Source organism: Bos indicus, chromosome 2 (genome assembly GCF_029378745.1).
Source record: "Bos indicus isolate NIAB-ARS_2022 breed Sahiwal x Tharparkar chromosome 2, NIAB-ARS_B.indTharparkar_mat_pri_1.0, whole genome shotgun sequence".
NCBI lineage: Eukaryota > Metazoa > Chordata > Mammalia > Artiodactyla > Bovidae > Bos > Bos indicus.
In genome coordinates, this window is record NC_091761.1 from 64301693 (window position 1) to 64328327 (window position 26635).

General features: G+C 40.5%; 1 protein-coding gene across 8 annotated transcripts in view; it reads left to right on the forward strand.

Annotated features, from left to right (window-relative positions):
* The window catches only part of NCKAP5 (NCK associated protein 5), a 1211030-nt gene that overhangs the window by 671400 nt on the left and 512995 nt on the right, over positions 1 to 26635 (forward strand). For all 8 annotated transcript variants that reach the window (XM_070799923.1, XM_070799938.1, XM_070799949.1 and 5 more), the window contains one exon: positions 21283 to 21416. In XM_070799923.1, coding sequence (XP_070656024.1) covers positions 21283 to 21416 — 134 coding nt within the window. The remainder of the gene's footprint in view (positions 1 to 21282; positions 21417 to 26635) is intronic.

Sequence of the window (26635 nt, forward strand, 5' to 3'; positions counted from 1 at the left end):
TTTATTATAAGATATTGAATATAGTTCTCTGTCCTTTCCATTAGGACCTTATTGTTTACATTGTATTGAATTTTATGTGTCCATAACAGCCTTCACAAGAAAATGACCAGAACAGGAAGCTTTTAGATTAAAAAAAAAAGGAACCAATTTGTGAAGAATTAACAGGACAGTGGGGTATGGGCTAGGGGTAGTAAGTGGTGAAGAATATTAGTAAGATGAGTTAGTTTAACAAGGTTTGTTTGTGTGAATTTCTTGGCCTGAAATTCTCTATCTCCTGGGTAGAGGAAGGACATCTCTCATATGAGAGTTTATGACCTGTTGCCGGGAAGAAGGTGAAGGAGTTGGGGAAGGTCAGAGCGACCTTAATTCTTCTGCGTCTTGTTTCCTCAAGCTGCTTCAGGTTAAGACATTCAGTCTGCCACGGTGCCATATTTAAGGGTAACTTGTCCCAAACCCCATCACTGTGATTGTGGCAGATTTCATGGATGTCTATATGAGCATTGAAGAACCTTAGCATTTTAGAGCGGGGTCCAAAAAGGTCGGTGTATTTCCCAATGTTGCATAGTGAATTCATGGGAGAACAAAAAAGACAATAAACCAGTGGACTGGCGTTCCCTGTGGTGCCTTCACAGAAGTCCTAACCGCGAAGTTCTTAGCACTGTAAATGGATGAAAACTGTGGGGTGTGGATCAGTGTATAACTTTCTGTCCTTTTATTTTTTTAGCTATATGGTGATAATAAAGTCAAAACTGCATTACTTTATATCATGAGTGCCATATCACTACTTTATTCTTTCTGTAGCCCTATTTGATAAATAATAAAGATCAGTGATGATAAGCAAAAGACAACTTAATTTGCTCTCTTTGGTGGATACCATGATTTGTCGAAATCTGTTCCCACATCTTTTTATAATCCACATCAATCTTGACATTCCCAACCTTCATTTTATCATGCTTCTGTGCATAACCCACCCTGAAAATACTCCTCCCATGAAGTGCACATTGGTATCTTCTTGATAAGTATTAAATATATAGATGATCTTTGCCTAAGAAAATGTAATTGTGTGGCGTGATTCACCTGTGGCCACTTATCTTTTTAGAGCTCCCGTCTAGCATTGAGGACATTTTTAAGCTCCTCCTAAGAGTAGATCTGTCTTCTTTACCCTTGAAATCCCTGCCCCCCAACACACACACCTTTCCTTTATTTGTCTTGCTTATTACCCTTTCCTCTGTCCTCTCGATTTTTTTTTTTTTAAACTGAGCTCTGTATATTTTTGTTAGAATAAAAGCTTTGTCTCTCTTGGGCGATGTTATCAGCTCTGTAGATGTGTATTGGGCCACTTCTATCCTAGCATCTCAAAATCTGATTCTGATACTTCTGTTACAGGCAACAGCACAGGCTTAAAAAAAATCAATTCTAAAGTTCCTTATCTGTTTCTCTGCTTCTAGGGTAACAGAATCTTTCATAACTAATGGGGATATTGAATTCAGGGAGCCTTACAGGGAAAATATATTGCAATTTGTGTAAAAAGCAAAAATGAGGCTGCAATTAGAGGTAATAAGTATAGCTTAATTTAGACCCATTTTTACAGCGGCTTGATAGAAATTGGTTAATGCAGAGTTTTCCCATTAAAAACAGTTTTCATGAAAACATAACAGTTTCACTTTGTTGCTGATGTGTATTTAGTTTATGGACTTCGGAAGAAAAAGAGTCACTTGTCAATTTTGGATTCTCAGTAGGTAGCAAGAGAAATAGAAAGATTATTTTGGGTCTCCCAGTTCAATTCAGTTGCTCACTCGTGTCCGACTCTTTGTGACCCCATGAACCACAGCACGCCAGGCCTCCCTGTCCATCACCAACTCCCAGAGTCTACGCAAACCCATGTCCATTGTGTCGGTGATGCCATCCAACCATCTCATCCTCTGTCGTCCCCTTCTCCTCCTGCCCTCAATCTTTCCCAGCATCCGGGTCTTTTCAAATGAGTCAGCTCTCCGCATGAGGTGGCCAAGGTATTGGAGTTTCAGCTTCAACATCAGTCCCTACAGTGAACACCCAGGACTGATCTTTAGAATGGACTGGTTGGATCTCCTTGCAGTCCAAGGGACTCTCAAGAGTCTTTTCCAACACCACAATTCCAAAGCGTCAATTCTTCAGTGCTCAGCTTTCTTTATAGTTCAACTCTTAATCCATACATGACAACTGGAAAAACCATAGCCTTGACTAGATGGACCTTTGTTAGCAAAGTAATGCCTCTGCTTTTTAATATGCTGTCTAGGTTGGTCATAACTTTCTTTCCCAGGAGTAAGCGTCTTTTAATTTTATGGCTGCAATTACCATCCGCAGTGATTTTGGAGCCCAGAAAAATAAAGTCTGACACTATTTCCACTGTTTCCCCATCTATTTGCCATGAACTGATGGGACCAGATGCCATGATCTTCGTTTTCTGAATGTTGAGCTTTAAGCCAACTTTTTCACTCTCTTCTTTCACTTTCATAAAGAGAGTCTTTAGTTCTTCTTTATTTTCTGCCATAAGGGTGGTGTCATCTGCATATCTGAGGTTACTGATATTTCTCCCTGCAATCTTGATTCCAGCTTGTGTTTTCTCCAGCCCAGTGATTCTCATGATGTACTCTGCATACAAGTTAAATAAGCAGGGTGACGGTATACAGCCTTGACGTACTCCTTTTCCTATTTGGAACCGGTCTGTTGTTTTATGTCCAGTTCTAACTGTTGCTTCCTGACCGGTATACAGGTTAGGTTTCTCAAGAGGCAGGTCAGGTGGTCTGGTGTTTCCATCTCTTTCAGAATTTTCCACAGTGATCCACACAGTCAAAGGCTTTGGCATGGTCAATAGAGCAGAAATAGATGTTTTTCTGGAACTCTCTTGCTTTTTTGATGATCCAGCAGATGTTGGCAATTTGATCTTTGGTTCCTCTGCCTTTTCTAAAATCAGTTTGAACATCAGGAAGTTCACAGTTCACATATTGCTGAAGCCTGTCTTGAAGATTTTTGAGCATTACTTTACTAGCATGTGATATGAGTGCAGTTGTGCAGTAGTTTGAGCATTCTTTGGCATTGCCTTTCTTTGGGATTGGAATGAAAACTGACCTTTTCCAGTCCTGTGGCCACTGCTGAGTTTTCCAAATTTGCTGGCATATTGAGTGCAGCACTTTCACAGCATCGTCTTTCAGGATTTGAAATAGCTCAACAGGAATTCCATCACCTCCACTAGCTTTGTTTGTAGTGATGCTTCCTAAGGCCTACCTGAGTTCATATACCAGGATGTCCGGCTCTAGGTGAGTGTGAGTGATCACACCTTTGTGATTTTCTGGTCGTGAAAATCTTTTTTGTACATTTCTGTGCATTTTTGCCACCTCTTCTTAATGTCTTCTGCCTCTGTTGGATCCATACCATTTCTGTCCTTTATTAAGCTCATCTTTCCATGAAATGTTCCCTTGGTATCTCTAATTTTCTTGAAGAGATCTCTAGTCTTCCCATTCTATTTTTTTCCTCTATTTCTTTGCACTGATCGCTGAGGAAGGCTTTCTTATCTCTCCTTCCTATTCTTTGGAACTCTGTACTCTGGGTAGTCTTAAAACATTTCAGTATACATCGGATGTTGATTGGTGAACACATGGCAATATCTGTGATTGTCTGGATACCAATTAATAAGCAAATCTAAGCAGTTTTGATTATTGGGTTTTACTGCCATGCTTTATGTGTATGTTATTGAATCAAATGTACTTTTCTAATAGTCTATTTACTTAAAATCTCATTGGCACAATATATAGCTTGTTTGCCAGAGTCCACATTTCTTGAATGAGTTCATGTATTTTTTTTAGTAAATACTCAAGAATATTTAATCCCAGGGGCCTTCTCTAATGGCCTTTTGTTCATTTCTCAGTATCTTTTAGAATCTTTCACCAAACAAGAGTGTTAATATTTTTCCTATAACTCTTTGGTTGTAAAATATTATTCAAAAACAATATTATATTTTGAATACATTTCAAGAAATCTTTTGAAATGGAAACATAATGAATGCTTTTCTATATAATATCATGTGCCAATGAGCATCATATCAGTGCAGAATACCTCTAGATGACAAGAGGCCTCATGTCACTCACTAAGCAGGACTTACATGGAATGCCTGGAGCATATGTGGGAGGTGCCTCTCTGACTCCCACGCATCTTCACCTAGCACATGACCATATGTGATGGCACTAGAACTCTCACAGCAAGTAAACTCCCCCTTTTTAAAAATTTATTTATTTTTAATTGAAGGATAATTGCTTTACCTATTGGTTTGATTTCTGTCATACATCACCATGAATTAGCCATAGGTGTGTATATGTCTCCTCTCTCTTGAACTTCCCTCCCGCCTCCTACCCCTTCCCAGCCCTCTAGATTGTTATAGAGCCCTGGTGTGAGTTTCCTGAGTCAAAGAGCAAATTTCCGTTGGCTATCTATTTTACATTTGGTAATGCATATGCTTCCATGCTACTTTCTCCATTCATCTTACCCTCTCCTTCCTCCCCTCAAATGCTTGTCTATAAGTCTGTCCTCTGTGTCTGTGTCTCCTTTGCTGCCCTGCAAATAGGTTCATTAGTACCATCTTTCTAGTTTCCGTATATATGCATTACTATACTGTGACTCTTCTGTAACTAAGTTTGCCAGTAGTATCACCCACGCATGTAACTAGAATCACTAAATATAATCAGACCTTGGATAGAGGTATTTCTTCGGTTTCTGTATTTGCAATCAAGTGTTAATATCTTAATATTAACTCCTAGCATTTTGGCACCTCACAGATCAGGCCACCTAATTAAGATCATACTAGGTAATGAAACTGAAAAATAATGTCTTTCAGGAAGTGCAAACACAGGGTTATATGCATTCTAGTTAACATTTGTGATAAAGTTGGTCTCTTGGTTCTTACATTAAAATACAATTTAAACGGTAGTTCCCTTCAGAATTAATATTTGATCTGCTTTAAAAAAATACATTTTTGAGCCTTTAAAGAGAAATATGTAATTATGATATTTATTTAATATGTAGTGATCATTAAAGATTAAAATGCCAATCTGTTCAGTTGCTCAGGCGTGTCCGACTCTTTGCGACCCCATGAATCACAGCACTCCAGGCCTCCCTGTCCATAACCAACTCCTAGAGCCTACTCAAACTCATGTCTGTCGAGTCAGTGATGCCATCCAGCCATCTCATCCTCTGTCGTCCCCTTCTCCTGCCCCCAATCCCTCCCAGTATCAGAGTCTTTTCCAATAAGTCAACTCTTCGCATGAGGTGGCCAAAGTACTGGAGTTTCAGCTTCAGCATCAGTCCTTCCAATGAACACCCAGGACTGATCTCCTTTAGAATGGACTGGTTGGATCTCCTTGCAGTCCAAGGGACTGTCAAGAGTCTTCAACACCATAGTTCAAAAACATCAAGTCTTCAGTGTTCAGCTTTCTTCACAGTACAACTCTCACATCCATACATGACCACTGGAAAAACCATAGCCTTGACTAGACGGACCTTGGTTGCCAAAGTAATGCCTCTGCTTTTTAATATGCCATCTAGGTTGGTGATAACTTTCCTTCCAAGGAGTAAGCGTCTTCTAATTTCATGGCTGCAGTCACCATCCTCAGTGATTTTGGAGCCCAAAAAATTAAAGTCTGACACTGTTTCCACTGTTTTCCCTCTATTTGCCATGAAGTGATGGGACCAGATGCCATGATCTTCATTTTCTGAATGTTGAGCTTTAAGCCAACTTTTTCACTCTCCTCTTTCACTTTCATCAAGAGGCTCTTTAGGCCTTCTTCACTTTCTGCCATAAGGGTGGTGTCATCTGCATATCTGAGGTTATTGGTATTTCTCCCGGCAGTCTTGATTCCAGCTTGTGCTTCCAGTCCAGTGTTTCTCAAGATGTACTCTGCATATAAATTAAATAAGCAGGGTGACAATATACAGCCTTGACGTACTCCTTTTCCTATTTGGAACCAGTCTTTTGTTCCATGTCCAGTTCTAACTGTTGCTTCCTGACCTGCATATAGGTTTCTCAAGAGGCAGGTCAGGTGGTCTGGTATTCCCATTTCTTTCAGAATTTTCCACAGTTTATTGTGATCCACACACTCAAAGGCTTTGGCATAGTCAATGAAGCAGAAATAGATGTTTTTCTGGAACTCTCTTGCTTTTTTGATCATCCAGCAGATGTTGGCAATTTGATCTCTGGTTCCTCTGCCTTTTCTAAACCCAGCTTGAACATCTGGAAGTTCCCGGTTCACGTATTGCTGAAGCCTGGCTTGGAGAATTTTGAGCATTACTTTACTAGCGTGTGAGATGAGTGCAGTTGTGCGATATGGACCTAACAGAAGCAGAAGATATTAAGAAGAGGTGGCAAGAATACACAGAAGAACTGTACAAAAAAGATCTTCATGATCAAGATAATCACGATGGCATGATTACTCACCTAGAGCCAGACATCCTGGAATGTGAAGTCAAGTGGGCCTTAGAAAGCATCACTGTGAACAAAGCAAGTGGAGGTGATGCAATTCCAGTTGAGCTACTTCAAATCCTGAAAGATAATGCTGTGAAAGCGCCTCAGTCAAAATGCCAGAAAATTTGGAAAACTCAGCAGTGGCCACAGGACTGGGAAAGGTCAGTTTTCATTCCAATCCCAAAGAAAGGCAATGCCAAAGAATGCTCAAACTACTGCAGAATTGCACTCATCTCACATGCTAGTAAAGCAATGCTCAAAATGCCTATAGAATTTATCAGAAGTAACTCTATTAGATAATGTAAGCTGTATAGTTCCTTTTAGCCATATCTTATTTTTATTTGGGACTTTCAAGATTTTTCAGTGCTTCTCTATACATTATTTAATGATTCCTCACAGTGATATTGTGAAGTTGGGTTGGGCGATTTTGCTTTCCCAAAAATGCAGGAGAAGCAAGCTTAAAACAGTTATAGTTCAAGTTAAATCTGCTGTCCAAACCTTCTGGACTAGCAAGTGGTACAGTTTAAACCAGTAGCTGGTAGCATTCACCATTCTCTATTTAAATATCTTCCCATTCTGTTATTCAGCCTCTTAGTTCAGTTTTTTATACACACAGTCGTCAGGTGATCTTTGCAAAGTCTTTATTAGATCCTATCACTCACTTGATTAAAATGTGGTAAATAGTTACTGCTGTACTCTAGATATAATCTCACATTTTAATATGACTTTCTTGTTCCCCTGGCTCCTTCCGCCTGTGTCATATGTCACTCTGTCTCCTTGCTCACCAGGCTCCAGGCACACTGAACTTCTCTTTGTTCTTTTCACATGTAACTAAAGACTTCCTACTTGCTACTCATTCTGCCTATAGAACTGATCCCTTTTCTTTACCAAGTAACTCCCAGTCATCACAGAGGCCTCAGTTTGTATATTAATTCCTCAGAGAAGCCTTTCCCTAACACACTGGGCAAAATCGGTTCCTCTGGCTGTCATCTTTCAGCAAACCCTTAATTATCCATCAGTTTGTATTGATATATTTGTCTGTGTGATAGTTCATGTAGTACCTGCCACGTCCACTAGAGACTAAGTCTACTGCAGCCAGGAATAGTGTCTTTTGGATTCTTGGCTTGTCTCTTCTAGTGTCTGGCACATAGTACCTGTGTGGTAAACATTTGTGGTGTAAGTGAATTAATATGTCCATGAGCGTGTGTGTATAGCTCTTTTTCTAAGAAGAGTTGTATTAAATTAGGAAATAATGACAGTACCTATAGATTTTTCTCCTTTTCCTGGTAACATATAGTTAGGAGGCTTTTTTGATACTCAAAACAATGTAAGCAACTCAGGAAAATTAGCAAAATAAGAGTTAAAAAAAAATAAAATGAGTTATCCAGGGGAATGGTGGTATCTCCTTTGCTAGAGGTTTAGTTAGAGGATAATGATTGAGGAAATTTAAGACTATGTGAAGGCTATGAGCTAAAGATGTGATCAAAAGACTTGGAATTAAGAGAGTTTTCTTGGGACTTCCCTGGAAGTCCAATGTTTTAGACTTTGCCTCCCAGTGCAGGGGACGGTGGGTTTGATTCCCGGTCCCAGAGCTAAGATCCCATGGCCTTGTGGCCAAAAAACCATAGCATAAAACAAAAGCAATATTGTAACAAATTCAATAAAGATTTTTAAGAAAATGGTCCACATCAAAACAAAAACTTAAAAAAAGTATGTAAAACACTTTTTTTTGGTTTTTATGCTTGATTCTATGTTGAAGGTCCAACTATTTTCTTATGCCCAAAGAAGGAAAGGAGAAGGAAATGGCAACCAGCTCCGGTATTCTTGCCTAGAGAATTCCATGGACAGAGTAACCTAGTGGGCTACATACAGTCCATGGGTTGCAAAAGCTGGACACGGCTGAGAGACTAATACTTACTTAAAGAGGAAAGAGCTTTGGAATCCTCCTCTTGATTCAGAGTTCTTTTTCTCCACCATGATATATAGCTCTGCTGTAATATGACATATCTGTTTCTAAAAATCATTGCACAGGGCTTGTAGGAAAAATGGAACCAGGGACACAATACTGAAAAACTGTAAGTGACACTTTGAAAAAATAGGCATCAAATAAAAATGGCAGCTAAGTTTTACAGTGTTAAATGGTTAAGATATACAGAAATAACACAAGAAATATGGCACTTGACCTTGAAAGGACGTGCAGTTTGCTTGTGGGAGTGATCATGGGAAGGGCTGCAGCTTGTGAGTTATTGTGAAGCAGTGGAAAGAAGGCTGTGTGAGATCAGAGGGCAAGTGTTACCATCAAACGTGGATGGGGTGACTCACGACACACATGGCGGGCTGAGTATGGACTGAATATTTCTAACTGGGTTCGTTCAGGTGCAGTTTCTGTGTTCACTTATGTTTCTCATGAATGAAATTGGGTCTAAGAGAGTAGCGTCATTCTCAGACTGTCTGTCCATTGTGCTGGGATAAATTTGTCTTTTTAAACTAAGTGTTAAAAGGTGATCTAAGATGGTAATGTAGGAAGATGCTGGACTCACCTCCTCCCACAGACACTCCAAAACTAGGCTACGTATGGAACAATTCCCTCTGAAAAAGACTCTCAGACTAGCTTAACTTTTTCATCATATCAAGTGAGAAAAAGGCCCCATCAAGGCGGGTAGAAGCAGATACCTGACCCTGCCTTAAACCCCACACCCTGGCGTGGTGACCCACAACTGGGAGGGAACTCATAAATCCTGAACTTCTTCCTCAGGAATGGGAAGTCTGTACCCCACATCGGGTACCCCAACTCAGGACTTGCGCCTGAGAGACGAGCCCCCAAATCATCAGGCTTTGAAAGCCAGTGGGGCTCATGATCATGAGACCCAAAGAGCTATAGTGAACTGGAAAACTGCGCTTAAAGGACTCATTCACCCCAGGGCACAGCACAGAGGTGGCAGTTAGAAAAGCACCCAGACTGTGTGTTAAGATTTGTTTGCTGATCGTTAAATGTTTAAGTGCCTGCCAGAGGGGAAGGGGCCTATTCGAATTCTGACCAGGAATGGAGGCACTGGCCAGTGGCATCCTTGTACTCTTCCTCTGACTCACTAAAGCCTGCAGGCACCATCTCTTCTTTTCTTCTTGGAAGGTGGCATCTATGTGGTCTCTCCCTGCCAGCTCCTCAGTGTCAATGTCTCAAGGTGGGAGCTGTCACACACAGCTGGTGTCCTGGATTTTTATGTCTGGTATACAGTTTTCTGGCAGCAACCCAGGGGACCGCCCTTGGGCACCTGGCTCTAACAGCTTGCTTTCTTGGATTCATGGGAGTGTAACAGTCAGAGACAGTTCTTAGCAGGCTGCCACCCCCAGGGCACAGATAGCAGATTGTAACACCCCTGGTCTTTCTGAGGAGGCCCATTTCCTTGCCCAGAAGCTCCTGGCCTGGCACACTCCTCGCGACCCAGGGAAAGGCTCTCGGGATGAAAGCTGGTGGACACAGTCTTCATCCTCTCACTCTCCCTCACTCTAGCTTTCCGGTATCTCCCAGAAAAAGAGCTTGTACCCTTGTCTGGTACCCTCATTTCTGCAGCAGCCACAAAGGGACACCGGTATATCACCTGGCTCTAGAAGTCAGCAGGGCTTACACTTGTGGGTCTCACAGAATGATAACCACTGGAGAAAGCATTTTTAAATAGCTGCCACCTGAGGGCACAGCAAGAGGCAACAGACCCAGGAACTCAATCTTTCTGTGAAAGACTTATCAGCATAGCTGCAGTGTGAGGGGCATTCTTCTAATTAAACACACATCAGAGGACTGACTTCAGATCTTTCAAAGACCTTAGAGGGCAGATGCTCTCTTCACACTCTGTACTGTGCCTCAGAATGCCAGTGTCTCTTGGAAGATAGCTCTAACCTGTGTCTGGTGCCCCAGTTTTTGTGGGCATAGGGGAAGCTCCTTGACTGCCTGGCTTTGGTAGCCAGAGGGGCTTGCATTGTCAAGTCCCACAGATCTGTAACAATCAGAGGCAATTCTCAGGACACTGCACAAACACTAGAGTGAAACACATTTATTTAGTCTTTCTGTGAAAGAGGCCTATTTACTTATCCTGGAGCCTCAGCCTGAGGGACAGCTTCAGGTTTACCACTCGTCTAGAGGCTGTGGCGGTAGTCTTGGGAACAGACACTGCTGCTGCTGCTAAGTCGCTTCAGTCGTGTCCAGCTCTGTGCGACCCCATAGATGGCAGCCCACCAGGCTCCCCCATCCCTGGGATTCTCCAGGCAAGAACACTGGAGTGGGTTGCCATTTCCTTCTCCAATGCACGAAAGTGAAAAGTGAAAGTGAAGTCGCTCAGTCGTGTCCAACTCCTAGCGACCCCATGGACTGCAGCCTACCAGGTTCCTCCATCCATGGGATTTTCCAGGCAAGAGTACTGGAGTGGGTTGCCATTGCCTTCTCCAGGGAACAGAAAGTAGTGACTTCCAAATACATTCATCTAGAGCCCTGAATATTGCAACTGTTGCCAATAGGACGTATCTGGAGTGCCTGGTCTGGAGCCAGCAGGGTTTACAATTGCATTCCCAAAGGAACTTGAACATTTGCATATGTCAAAAGCTACTGCCTGAGGGGTCTGGCTTCCAAGCACCCTGAAACTAGGTGCTGACTGAGATCTTTCCCTTTATAACATTGACAGTTCTTGGCACACCACCGCCACCTGCGAGCCACTAAAAAATAATAAGGCAGACTACCTGGCCAATTACAGAGTTTCATGAGAAAGCCAAGATCTAGGGAAAGAAGGCCACTCCTTCAAGGTGGGGAGAGGCAAGAGTTTCACTTAATACACAGAAACGATCATAAAGAGTCAAGCAAAATAAGGAAACAGAAAAATATTTTCCAAATGAAAGAATAAGGTAAGACCTCAGAAAAAACCTAAATGAAGTGGAGATGAGTAATTTACCCAATAAATGATTCAAAGTAGTGGTCATAAAGGTGCTAACCAAACTTGGGAGAAGACTAGATGAACAGAGTAAGAACATTGATGGAGATAGAAAAAAATAAGAAATTACCAAACAGAAATCAGAGAGATGAGGATCAAAGTAACAAATGAAAAATACACTAGATGAGTTCATCAGCAGACTAGATGAAGCAGAAGAAGGGATCAGTGATCTTGAATACAGGACAAAGGAATTCATCTAAGCAGATCAGAAGAAAAAAAGAATTTGAAAAAAGGAAGAGAGCTTAAGGGACTTATTAGACAACATCAAGCAGACTAACATGTCTACTTCAAGAAAAAAGCAATATCTCAAATAAACAACCTAACTTTATATCTTAAGGAACTAAAAAAAGATAAACCAACTAAGCTTAAAGTTCATAGCTGGAAAGATGTAACAAAGATCAGAGTGGAGATAAATGATATCTAAAAGTTTCTAAACTAAAAAATGTTGACTAAAAAGACAACGGAAAATATCAATGAAACTAAGAGCTGATTCTTTGAAAATAATTATTGACAAACCTTTAGCTAGACTTACCAAGTAAAAAAGAGAGGACTAAATTAAGTAAACATCAAAAATGAAAGAGGAGACATTACAATTCATACCACAGAGATACAAAATATATTGACAGATGACTGTGAAGAATTATATGTCAACAAATTGGACAATCTAGAAGAAATTGATAAATTCTAGAGACATATGACCTTCCAAGATTGAATCACAAAGAAACAGAAAAGCTAAATAGAGTGCTTACCAGGAAGAAACTGGATGAATAATCAACAACTTCCCAAAGAACAAAAATTCAAAACTGAATCCTACCAAACATTCAAGGAAGAATGAATACCAATCCTTCTCAAACTTAAAAAAAAAATAGAATAGGAGGTAACATTTCCAAATTCATTTTAAAAGACCTGTATTACCATGATACTAAAACCAGGCAAAAAAAGAAAAGAAAATTACAGGGCTTTAATGAACATAGATGCAAAAATCCTCAACAAAATCTTAGTAAACTGAATACAACAATGCACTAAAAGGGTCATTCACCATGATCAAGTGAGATTTATTCCAGAGGTGCAAATTTAGTTCAACATCTACAAATGAGTCAGCATGATACACCATGTTATCAAGCTGAAGAATAAAAATCATGTGATCATTTGAATATCCATAGAAAAAGCATTTAACAAAATTCAGCATGTATTTATAATAAATACTTTTAATGGTGTAGATGGAGCATGCCTCAGCATAATAAAAGGCTGTAAATGACAAGCCTGTGATAATAACTAATATTAATACTCAACAGTGAAAAGCTGAAAGTTTCTCCTCTAATAATCAGAGCAGCACAAAGATGTCCACTCTTGCCACTTTTATTTGGCATATTATTGAAAGTTTCAGCCAGAACAGTTAATAAAGAAGGAGAAATAAAAGACATCCAAATTGGAAAGGAAAAGAACCCTGTCACTATTTGAAGAAGACATCATTTTATATATCAAAAATTCCAAAAACTACCAAAAAACAAACAAGCAAAAAAAAAAAACACAAAACTGTTACAAGTAATAAATTCAGTAAAGTTTCAGGATACAAATCAGTATACAGAATTCCAGTGCATTCTTCTACACTAACAATAGACTATCAGAAATAGAAATTAAGGAAATAATCCCATTTACAATTACATAAAAAATAGTAAAATACCTAGGGAATAATTTAACCAAGGAGTTGAAAGGCATATATGTTGAAAACTATAAGACACTAATGAATGTAACTGAAGACACAAGTAATGGCAAATATACTAATTCTCATGGATTGGAAGAATTAATATTAAAATGTCCATAATACCAAAAGCAGTCTACAGATTCAATGCAATCCCTATTAAAATTCCAGTGACATTTTTCACAGAAATATAACAAGCAATCCTAAAATTTGTATGAAACTGCAAAGGCCCTGAATAGCTAAAGCAATCTTGAGAAAGGAGATTAAAGCTGGAGGCATCATGCTAAAATTATATTGCAAAGCTATAGTAATTAAAACAGTATGGTATTGGCATAAACACAGACACATAGATTAATGGAGTTGAATAGAGAGCCCAGAAATATAGCCACACATGCTGTTGCTGCTAAGTCGCTTCAGTCGTGTCCAATTATGTGAGACCCCCAAAGACGGCAGCCCACCAGGCTCCGCCATCCCTGGGATTCTCCAGTCAAGAACACTGGAGTGGGTTTTCATTTCCTTCTCCAAAGCATGAAAGTGAAAAGTGAAAGTGAAGTCACTCAGTCGTGTCCAACTTGTTGCGTCCCCATGGACTGCAGCCTACCAGGCTCCTCCGTCCATGGGATTTTCCAGGCAAGAGTACTGGAATGGGTTGCCATTGCCTTCTCCGATAGCCACACATACATGGTCAATAAAAAGCAGAGACATTACTTTGCTGATAAAGGTCATAGAGTCAAAGTTATGGTTTTCCAGTAGTCATTTATGGATGTGAGAGTTGGACCATAAAGAAAGCTGAGCACCAAAGAATTGATGCTTTTGAACTGTGGTGTTGGAGAAGACTTTTGAGAGTCCCTCTGACAGCAAGGAGATCCAATCAGTCAATCCTAAAGGAAATCAATCCTGAATATTCAGTGGAAGGACTGATGCTGAAGCTGAAACTCCAATAATATGACCACCTAATGTGAAGAGCCAGCTCATTAGAAAACACCCTGATTTTGGGAAAGATTGAAGGCAGGAGGAGAAGGGGACAATAGAGGGATGCGACAGTTGGATGGCATCACCAACTTGATGGACATGAGTTTGAGCAAGCTCTGGGAGATGATGAAGGAGAAGGAAGCCTGGTGTGCTGCAGTCCATGGGGTCGCAAAGAGTTGGACGCAGCTGAGCAACTGAACAAGAACAGCATAGTAAATAAATTTATGACAAGCTAAGACCAAAATGGGGAGAGAATCTCTTTAATAAATGGTTTTGGAGGAAACGAATATTCACATGCAAAAGAATGAAACTAGACTACTCTTTTATAACACACACAAAAAGTAACTCAAAAAGTGTTAAAGGCTTAATGGAATGTAAATCCTGAAACCATAGAATTCCTCAAAGTGGAAAGCTCCTTGACATTGGTCTTGGTGATGATCTTTTGAATCTGTTACCAAAAGCCGAAACACACAAGTGGGACTACATCAAACTAAAGAGCTTCTGCACAGTAAAAGAAGCCATCAACAAAATAAAAAGCAATCCAATAGGAGAAACTATTTGCAAATCATCTATCTGGAAAAGGGTTGATATCCAAAATACATAAAACTGAGTCTGGAAGGAACCCTGGGCTTTGAATTTTTGTTATTGTTGTATGTGCACTCATTCGCTACAGTCCTGTCTGACTCTTCGAGACTCTATGAACTTTACCCTGTCAGTTTCCTCTGTCAATGGGATTCTCCAGAAAAATGTTATGGAGTGGGTTGCCATGCCCTTCTCCAGAGGATCTTCCAGGCACAGAGATCAAACCAACGTCTCCTGCATCTCCTGCACTGCTGATGCATTCTTTACCACTGAGCCACCTGGGAAGCCCCTTTGTTGTTTTTGTTTGGTCATTAAATCATGTCTGACTCTTACCACATGGTAGCCCGCCAGTCTCCTCTGTCCTTGAGATTTCGCGGAAAAGAGTACTGAAATGGGTAGCCATTTTCTCAAAGGGATCTTCCCAGTCCATTCAATTCAGTTCGGTTGCTCAGTCTTGTGTGACTCTCTGCAACCCCATGGACTGCAGCAGGCCAGGCCTCCCAGTCCATCACCATCCCCCAGAGTTTACTCAAACTCACGTCCATTGAGTCGGTGATGCCATCCAACCATCTCATCCTCTGCCGTATCCTTCTCCTCCCACCTTCAGTCTTTCCCAGCATCAGGTCTTTATAGATGAGTCAGTTCATCAAATCAGGTGGCCAAAGTATTGGAGTTTCAGCTTTAACATCAGTCCTTTCAATGAATATTCAGGACTGATTTCCTTTAGGATGGACTGGTTGGATCTTCTTGTAGTCCAAGAGACTCTCAGGAGTCTTCTCCAACTCCACAGTTCAAAAGCATCAATTCTTTGGTGCTCAGCTTTCCTAAAAGTCCAACTCTCACATCCATACATGACTACTGGAAAAACCATAGCTTTGACTAGATGGACCTTTGTTGGCAAAGGAATGTCTCTGCTTTTTAATATGCTGTCTAGGTGGATCGTAGCTTTTCTTCCAAGGATCAAGTGTCTTTTAATTTCATGGCTGCAGTCACCATCTGCAGTGATTTTGGAGCCCCCCCAAAATAAGATCTGTCACTGTTTCCATTGTTTCCCCATCTATTTGCCATGAAGTGATGGGACCGGATGCCATGATCTTTGTTTTCTGAATGTTGAATATTAAACCAACTTTTTCACTCTCCTCTTTCACTTTCATCACGAGGCTCTTTAGTTCTTCACTTTCTGCCATAAGTGTGGTGTCATCCACATATCTAAGGTTACTGATATTTCTCCTGGCCATCTTGATTCCAGCTTGTACTTCATCCAGCCCAGAGTTTCTCATGATGTACTCTGCATATGTTAAATAAGCAGGGTGACAATAAACAGCGTTGATGTACTCTTTTCCCAATTTAGAACCAGTCTGTTGTTCCATGTCCATTTCTAACTGTTGCTTCATGACCTGCATACATGACCTGCATACAGTTTTCTCAGGAGGCAAGTCATGTGGTCTGGAAGTCCCATCTCTTTAAGAATTTTCCAGTTTGTTGTGGTCACTCAGTCAAATGATTTGGTATCATCAATAAAACAGAAGTAGATGTTTTTCTGGAACTCTCTTGCTTTTTTGATGATCCAGCAGATGTTGGCAATTTGACCTCTGGTTCTTCTGCATCTTCTAAATCTAGCTTGAACATCTGGAATTTCATGATTCACATACTGTTGAAGCCTGGCTTGGAGAATTTTGAGCATTACTTTTCTAGCATGTGAGATGAGTGCAATTGTGCAGTAGTTTCAGCATTCTTTCTCATTGCCCTTCTATGGGATTGAAATGGAAACTGACCTTTTCCAGTCCTGTGGCCACTGCTGAGTTTTCCAAATTTCCTGGCATATTGAATGCAGCACTTTAACAGCATCATCTCTGAGGATTTGAAATAGCTCAATAGGAATTCCATCACCTCCACTTGCTTTGTTCGTAGTGATGCTTCCTAAGGCCCACTTGACTTCGAATTCCAGATTGTCTGGCTCTAGGTGAGTGATCATACCATCGTGATTATCTAGGTTGTGAAGATCTTTTTTGTACAGTTCTGTGTACTCTTGCCACCTCTTCTTAATATCTTCTGCTTCTGTTGGTCCATACCATTTCTGTCCTTTACTGTGCCCATCTTTGCATAAAATGTTCCCTTGGTATCTCTAATTTTCTTGTAGAGATCTCTAGTCTTTCCCATTCTATTGTTTTCCTCTATTTCTTTTTTTTTTAAATTTTATTTTATTTTTAAACTTTACATAATTGTATTAGTTTTGCCAAATATCAAAATGAATCCGCCACAGGTATACATGTGTTCCCCATCCTGAACCCTCCTCCCTCCTCCCTCCCCATACCATCCCTCTGGGTCGTCCCAGTGCACTAGCCCCAAGCATCCAGTATCGTGTATCGATTTCTTTGCACTCATACTGAAGGCTTTCTTATCTCTCCTTGCTACTTCTTGGAACTCTGCATTCAAGTGTGTATATCTTTTCTTTCCTCATTTGCTTTTCGCTTCTCTTCTTTGCACAGCTATTTATAAAGCCTCCTCAGACAACCACTTTGCCTTTTTGCATTTCTTTTTCTTGGGGATAGTCTTGATCCCTGTCTCCTGTAAAGGGTCACAAACCTCCGTCCATAGTTCATCAGGCACTCTGGCTATCAGATGTAATGCCTTGAATCTATTTCTCAGTTCCACTGCATAATGATAAGGGATTTGATTTGGGTCATACATGAGTGGTCTAGTGGTTTTCTCTCTTTTCTTCAATTTAAGTCTGAATTTGGCAATAAGGATTCATGATCTGAACCACAGTCACCTCCTGGTCTTGTTTTGCTGACTGTATAGAGTTTCTCCATCTTTAATTGCAAAAAATACAATCAATCTGATTTCAGTATTGAGCATATGGTGATGTCCATGTGTAGAGTCTTCTCTTTTGTTGTTGGAAGAGGGTGTTTGCAATGACCAGTGCATTCTCTTGGCAAAATTCTATTAGCCTTTGCCCTGCTTCATTCTATACACCAAGGCCAAATTTGCCTGTTACTCCAGGTATTTCTTGAATTCTTACTTTTACATTCCAGTCCTCTATAATGAAAAGGACATCTTTTTTGGGTGTTAGTTCTAGAAGGTCTTATTGGTCTTCATAGAACCATTCAAGTTCAGCTTCTTCAGCATTATTGGTTGGGGCATAGACTTGGATTACTATGATATTGAATGGTTTGCTTTGGAAACGAACAGAGATCATTCTGTCATTTTTGAGATTACATCCAAGTACTGCATTTTGGACTCTTTTGTTCACTGTGAGGGCTACTCCATTTCTTCTAAGGGATTCTTGCCCACAGTAATAGATATAATGGTCATTTGAGTTAAATTCTCCCATTCCAGTCCATTTTAGTTCACTGATTCATAAAATGTTGATGTTCACTCTTGCTATCTCCTGTTTGACCACTTCCAATTTACCTTGATTCATGAACCTAGCATTCCAGGTTCCTATTGCAATATTGCTCTTTACAGCATCGGACTTTACTTTCATCATCAGTTGTTTTTGCTTTGGCTCCATCTTTTCATTCCTTCTGGAGTTATTTCTCCACTGATCTCCAGTAGCACATTGGGCACCTACTGACCTGGGTAGTTCAGCTTTCATTGTCATATCTTCTTGCCTTTGCATACTGTTCATGGGATTCTCAAGGCAATACTGAAGTGGTTTGCCATTCTCTTCTCCAGTAGATCACATTTTGTCAGAACTCTCCACCATGATTCATTCATCTTGGGTGATCCTACAGGGCATGGCTCATAGTTTCACTGAGTTAGACAAGACTGTGGTCCATGTGATCAGATTGGTTAGTTTTCTGTGATTATGGTTTTCAGTCTCTCTGCCCTCTGATTGGGAAGGATAAGAGGCTTATAGCAGCTTCCTGATGGGAAAGTCTGACTGAGGGGGAAACTGGGTCTTGTTCTGATGTGTGGGGCCATACTCAGTAAAACTTTAATCCAATTTTGTGCTGATGGTAGGGCTGTGTTCCCTCCCTGTAATTTACCTGGGGCCACCTAGACAGCTTATGAAAAAGCAGAGACATTTCTTTGCCAACAAAGATCCATCTAGTCCAAGCTATGGTTTTTCCAGTAGTCATGTATGGATGTGAGAGTTGGACTTTTAGGAAAGCTGAGCGCCAAAGAATTGATGCTTTTGAACTGTAGTGTTGGATAAGACTCTTGAGAGTCTCTTGGACTGCAAGGAGATCCAACCAGTCCATCCTAAAGGAAATCAGTCCTGAATATTCATTGGAAGGACTGATGCTGAAACTGAAACTCCAGTAGTTTGGCTATCTGATTGGAAGAACTGACTCATTTGAAAAGACCCTGATGCTGGGAAAGATTGAAGGTGGGAGGAGAAAGGGACAACAGAGGATGACATGGTTGGATGGCATCACCAACTCAATGGACATGAGTTTGAGTAAACTCTGGGAGTTGGTGATGGACAGGGACGCCTGGCTTGCTACAGTCCATGGGGTCACAAAGAGTCGGGGACAAATGAGTGACTAAACTGAACTGAAACTGTGAAGATAATGGCGACCTCCTTCAAAAGGCTCACGCATGCACTGCTACACTAGTGCCCCCAGCCTTGCAGCAGGCCACCACCGACCCATGCCTCCACTGGAGACTCCTGGACACTCACAGATGAGTCTGGGTCAGTGTCTTGTGGGGTCACTTCTTCTTTCTCCTGGGTCCTGGCGCTCGCAAGGTTCTGTTTGTGACCTCCATGCATCTGTTTCCCCAGTCCTGTGTAAGTTCTGGCGGCTCTGTGGTGGGGTTAATGGCAATGTCCTCCAAGAAGACTTATGACGTACTCTGGTCTACTATACCCAGAGCCTTTGCCCCTGTGGCAGTCTACTGCTGACCCGTACCTCCACAAGAGACACTTAAACACAGTTCTGTCTTAGTCTCTGTGGGGTCTCTGGGTCCTGGTGCACACATGGTTTGTTTGACCCCTATAAGTCTCTCTGGCGTGTATGTGGTTTGATTCTAAATGCAATTTACCCCCTCTTACCATCTTACTGGGAGAAGGCAATGGCACCCCACTCCAATACTTTTGCCTGGAAAATCCCATGGATGGAGGACCCTGGTAGGCTGCAGTCCATGGGGTCGCTAAGAATCGGACACGACTGAGCGACTTCACTTTCTCTTTTCACTTTCATGCATTGGAGAAGGAAATGGCAACCCACTCCAGTGTTCTTGCCTGGAGAATCCCATGGATGGAGAAGCCTGGTAGGCTGCAGTCCATGGGGTCGCACAAAGTCGGACATGACTGAAGCGACTTAGCAGCAGCAACCATCTTACTGGGGCTTCTCCTTTGCCACTGGATGTGGGGTATCTCCTCAAAATCTCTCCAGCACCACACAGCTGATGCTCCCGACCCAATAGAGCAGGCTTTTTATGCAGGAGACAGAATATAGTCAAAGTTGCCGATGCGCAGAGTGTGAAGTATTTTTAGAAGACCTTGATTTTTTTTTCCAGAAATGGTCTGTTTCATTCATGGCCCTCAGAAGAATTTTTTATTCCATGAATGATACAGTGGATCAGGTTTCATCTAGGTAATTCAATGTACAGAGTCATAGTGTTTGATTTATTTAGAGATTCAAGTCTCTGCTTCCATTCTTTCCCTTGAAGAATGTTGGTCCCTGATAATCAGGCATTGTCTTTGATTATCATTGTTGATTATATATGCTATACACAAAGTACTTAATTTAGTAATATCCATAACCATAATAGCATGACATGCTTTAAAAAAAGAAAAGGCAGCAACAACAGCAAAACAAAAACAAAAAAAGTTGTTAGTTTTAGCTGAGTCCATAATGTCAGGATCTGAGCATGTGTGCTTTTTACCTGTTCCTGAAGTGGGATTTTGCTGAACCATTTATCCTGGGTCATCCAGTCCCTCTTTTTAACACCTGATGTCCATTTATGAGAAGCTCATTTTCTGGGATTACAAATAAACCACTTTATTTGTAATTTATAAATTACAAATTTATACATTGTAATCACTGGTTTGTGATTTAACCAGTTTCTATCTGTGAAAATCTATTTGGGCAAATACAAAATAGTTCTTTAACCTTATCCTCATCAGCTCCATGGCATAATTAAGTTGTAATGTCTGTATATAATACAGAAATGTTCCCTTTAAAGTATTACCAGAGATTGAAGAGATGAAATCATTCTCAACAGCCAACAATAAACTTACTCGTTACTACTCAAAATGGTATGCATTTGCTAGTATGGCATTATTCAGTCATCGGTCTTCATCTCTGCCTAGGAAGCCACCTGATTTGGTGGAAATCATTCAGGCATTGTAGTCAAATCGGCCAGGATTGAATACTTGTTACCTTATTTGTTTTTATGACAAACTACTTTGATGTCTTGGATCCTTGGTTTCCTAGATAACAAGAGATTAATACTAGAACCTACTTCATGAGGTTGCAATGAGGATGAAATTAATTAATATATAAAGTCCAAGGTAGGATTTAGTAACCAAAAGTGACTACTAATTATTTTTTAGTAATATTTAAGAAACACCTTCTTAAAAGCCATCCCCTGTGTGCCTTTTACAGCATGAGAAGCTGATACATGAATTGGAAGAGGAGAGACACTTGCGTCTTCAGAGTGAGAAGCGCTTGCAGGAGGTGACACTAGAGTCTGAGCGCAACAGAATTCAGATGCGCGGCCTGCAGCAGCAGTTCTCCAGGTACTGTTCTGTCCGGAGCATCTTGCTTCCTGAGGTGCATTGCTCCCCATACCAGTTACACCTTTGCTTGAATTTCCACTGTGCAAGCTCGTGTTATATTTGAGAAGCTAATGACCAACAGTTTAGCTTCTAGCCAAGCCATCCAATTGCATTTGGACCAGTCTTCTGGAACTTTCCATGTGTACCTTAGACTTGAATTTGTTGAATTTAGTTATCTTTTCTTCCCTAATGGCTCTTCAAAGTATCTTTCCAAAGTAAGATGAGTGGGCTGTGTGGCCTACAGGTGTGATCTGGGAAAGCCCAGCCAGGAGGATGCAGTTTTACTGGGCTTATTGTCCGATTCTCAGGTAGAGAGAGTGTGAATCTTCCAGTAAACTCTTACTCTTTATTTAGAGAAATTTTTAGAATCTGTTAAAATTATAATCAGTGTTTTCCTTTAAAAAACATAACTTGAATTCAAAACAATTTGGATAAAGTAACTCTTTGGTTTAATGTCAGCATAGTAAAAATCTTTCAACTTTCAAATATGGTTAATATGAGGCCAGGTTAAGTTCCAACCTATTATTTAAAATCTCTTCAGTTTCACAGAAGAAACACAAACTTGTGTGATTACAGTCCTAGAATCAGATCTAGGCACCCTATGAGGGACTTTGCTTTCATTTTTGTGTTTTACTTCAATTTGCAAAAACCAGGAAAATAATTTTTAACTCTTTTCTCCCTCATAAGGCTGTCTCAGATTCAAATTTTAAAAGTTGCCCTAAGATTTTCTTCAGCAAGCTCTGTCTTGCCTTGGATTTACCATTGGGATTTGGATAAAATTGGTGATGGATAATTTTGCTTCCTCATCATGAGGCTTTTCTATTGGTAACAGTTTTATCTGTGTTGCAGGAAGAATTTGAGCCTTTGGATGATTTATCTCATGGTGGCTCATACCATGAATGTGTGCGATTTTGGTTTAGAGGCATCTTGGAGGAATAGGGTAGAAAGGATGGATGACTCCTATGTGTTCAGAATCATAATTTAACACCCTGTTCAACTCTTGGAGCCCATGATAACACAGGTGCTGTAGAAAAGCACCAATCAATACTTTAACAAATGCATGTCCCACCCCTCACAGGCTATTACTTATGCAGCCTTGTGCTCAATTTTTCATTGTGTTTGATGGCAACTCTCACTTTGTGTCTCCCACCTTGAAATAATAGCTCTTCCCCCACCCCCTGAAGCAACTTTGAAACAAGTACCGCTTTGTAATACTTGCCATTTTAATGCTGTAAGAAAGGAGGGTGCAGATCCTGCTACCCTTGTACCATCTAATTGAGATGTCTCTGTATTCAAGCTATTGATTTACAGCACGTGAGGCATCAGCACAGTAAATTATTTTCCTATGATGCCAGGCCATCTGCTGTAAATCAGATGACAATCCCATACAGATTTGAGTTGTACAAGAGTGGATGCTACATCCTAGGCTGAAAAAGAAGATAATTATTTGTAAAACAAATAGTGGTTTGTTTTACATACTGCTTTTGTGAAGATTTTTTTTTCCCTCAACATAATCAGTTTTCTTGGTAAGCTTCTTTGACACTGAAAGTTCAAGGCCAGTTACAGCCAGACAACTAATATAAATCAGCAAAAGATGGGGGAGAAAGCATATGTAACAGAGAAGATAATTACAGAATAATTCAAGTAGACACACTAAACCGCTACTGATGGCCTTTCACATTTTAAACTTTGGTTTGTAAGATGTCTCTAGTTAGGCTTATTTAAACAGTCCTGTTGCTGTACTCTAAGTCTTTATAAATTCCTCACTACTACAAAACATGTCTACAGCACATCACCCTGAGACATTTGTTGCTGTTGTTCAGTTGCTAAGTCGTGTCCAACTCTTTGTGACCCCATAAACTGCATGTACCAACCTGAGGCATGGTCAGTATCTAAATGGTCATGTAAATAAGTTCTATAATTCAAATAATTGTATTGAATTTAAAACTTTTATAGTCAACAAGTCTTTTTATTTTTAGTACATGATATCTGAGGTGTACTGTAGACATACTTTGGGTATTTTTAAAAATAATGTAATAGTCTATCTTTTCAAAGGACATGATGTGACTTACAATAAAAGGCAGTTTTACAATAAGACTATTAAAATAAAAACAGAAAATGAAGACCATGAAAGGGAAGCATGCTTTCTGGAGAGTGGGCACTTAATTTAGCTCTAAGATTCATGGCAGACATGATTAAAAGGAAAACGCAAGAGGACATGTAATTATTACCTCAGAGACAAAGGCTACTACTCTTTTGAAACATTGTCTTTGGCAGTAAACTCATAGTGGAAGGCACTTCATAGACCCATCCAGAGATGGCATTGAAGGATATGATAGACAATGGTCCAAGATAGTGCAAATTATGATTAATTCATAAAAGTATTACTGTGTCTGCTATGTCACTTATGTCTATGAAGTTAAGCAGCTTCACACTACATGAATTAGGAATGTTTGGTCCATGTCTGTGTGAAAACAACTAAAATAGGCAGAACTTCACTGCTCAGTGTTCTCAAGCATTATATCTCAATTTCATGGGGACAAGTAAGTATACATGTGTTGTATCTTTCTAATACTCTTTTATGAACCTAGAGCACAGAGGTATGAGATATTGAGGCCTGGGCTGAGTTGAATGAGATATTTTTAAGGTATTTTTGATCATACTGTATCCATGGGAGAATCTAAACAGTAGTCAAGGAGATTCTGAGCCTCAGGTTCAGGAATGACATGAGGCATTAAAGGGAAAAAATGAATAATGAAGTTAGAAGATAGGACAATTAGGTACATGTGTGAAGAGAGTTCAGGTGTCAGAATGAATGATTCAGAATGATTTGGAGGCTTGATTTTATACAATTTCATTTAGATGATGGGCTTGGTGGCTTAGAAGCACTGGGCAAACCTGGTTGTGATTATCTGTGGTAATGAGTAACGAGATCACTTAGGTGCTAAAAATCTATTAAAGTGTTAAAGGAGTAGTTCTCTTTTATGTCACCACCAAACCTTCATCTATAAGCCCTTCCTCCCTCTTGACCTCTGATTAGGGTATAATGATTAGCAGGAGTCCAGAATTTGGGCAATTAAAAAAAAATGTGGCCAGAGGTTACATAATTATCTATAAGCTCATAAATCAGAAATTGCCTTCACTGACGGTGATTCAGGCAGCCATAACAAACTTGATGTAGACCATTTACCTTCTTTAATGTAAATTCAGAGAAGAAAAGGGATGCTGTCAAATTTAGCCTTCCCCATAGATGAAGGCATAAATCAAGCCAGATGCAATAAGAAGTACTTAAAGGCAGGTGGCGGTGTCATTAGGGCTACCCCTTCCTTCTCTTATTATTTAGTGATTAAATCAAAGATGCTTTCCAGATGTCAGAGTGATTGTTTAACCCATTGTCTGTGTTGTATACATGTCTGGACATATTTTATGTGGGGTTAGCTTTGTGATTCTTCCCTATAATTCTATAATTTTCTTTGCACTATTTGAACTGTGATTGTCAAGCCAGCCAAGGTCAATGGTGCAAACTGAGGCTATGGCACTTCCTTCCTTCCTGTGTAAAGAGAATTAGTGTTTGAACCCCAGTTTCATTACTCCTGCAATGGCTCAGTAGGTAAAGAATCCTCCTGCAATTCAGGAGACATGGGTTCAGTCCGTGGGTCAGAAGGATCCCCTGGAGGAGGAAATAGCAATCCACTCTAGTATTCTTGCCTGGGAAATCCCTGGCAGGCTACAGTCCAAAAGGTTGCAAAGAGTTGGACATGACTGAGTGAGCGAGCACAACTCATTACTCCACCTTGAGTGAATGAAGTGGCATTGACCAGGTGGGGTGTATTGAAGTGGAGTAATGGCCACAGGACTGGAAAAGGTCAGTTTTCATTCCAATTCCAAAGAAGGGAAATGCCAAAGAATGCTCAAACTACTGCACAATTGCACTCATCTCACACTAGCAAAGTAATGCTCAAAATTCTCCAAGCCAGGCTTCAACAGTACGTGAATTATGAAGTTCCAGATGTTCAAGCTGGATTTAGAAAAGGCACAGGAACCACAGATCAAATTGCCGACATCCGTTGGATCATGAAAAAAGCAAGAGAGATCCAGAAAAACATGTACTTCTGCTTTATGGACTATGCCAAAGCCTTTGAGTGTGTGGATCACAACAGACCGTGAAAAATTCTTCAAGAGATGGGAATACCAGAGCACCTGGCCTGCCTCCTGAGAAATCTGTATGCAAGTCAGGAAGCAATAGTTACAACTGGACGTGGAACAACAGACTGGTTCCAAATAGGAAAAGGAGTATGTCAAGGCTTTATATTGTCACCCTGCTTATTTAACTTATATGCAGAGTACATCATGTGCAATGCCAGGCTGGATGAAGCACAAGGTGGAATCAAGACTGCCAGGAGAAATATCAATAACCTCAGATACGCAGATGACACCACCCTTATGGCAGAAAGTGAGGAAGAACTAAAGAGCCTCTTGATGAAACTGAAAGAGGAGAGTGAAAAAGTTGGCTTAAAACTCAACATTCAGATAACTAAGATCATGTCATCCGGTCCCATCACTTCATGGCAAATAGATGGGGAAACAATGGAAACAGTGACAGACTTTATTTTGGGGGGCTCCAGAATCACTACAGGTGGTGACTGCAGCCATGAAATTAAAAGATGCTTACTCCTTGGAAGAAAAGTTATGACCCACCTAGACAGCATATTAAAAAACAGAGACATTCCTTTGCCAACAAAGGTCCATCTAGTCAAATCTATGGTTTTTCCAGTAGTCATGTATGGATGTGAGAGTTGGATTTTTAGGAAAGCTGAGCACCAAAGAATTGATGCTTTTGAACTGTGGAGTTGGAGAAGACTCTTGAGAGTCCTTTGTCCTGCAAGGAGATCCAACCAGTCCATCCTAAAGGAAATCAGTCCTGAATATTCATTGGAAGAACTGATGCTGAATCTGAAACTCCAGTACTTTGGCCACCTGATTGGAAGAACTGACTGATATATAAAGACTCTGACGCTGGGAAAGATTGAAGGCCAGAGGAGAAGGGTACAACAACAGAGGATGAGATGGTTGGATGGCATCACCGACTCAGTGGACATGAGTTTGAGTAAACTCTGGGAGTTGGTGATGGACAGGGAGGCCTGGCTTGCTGCAGTCCATGGGGTTGCAAAGAGTCGGAC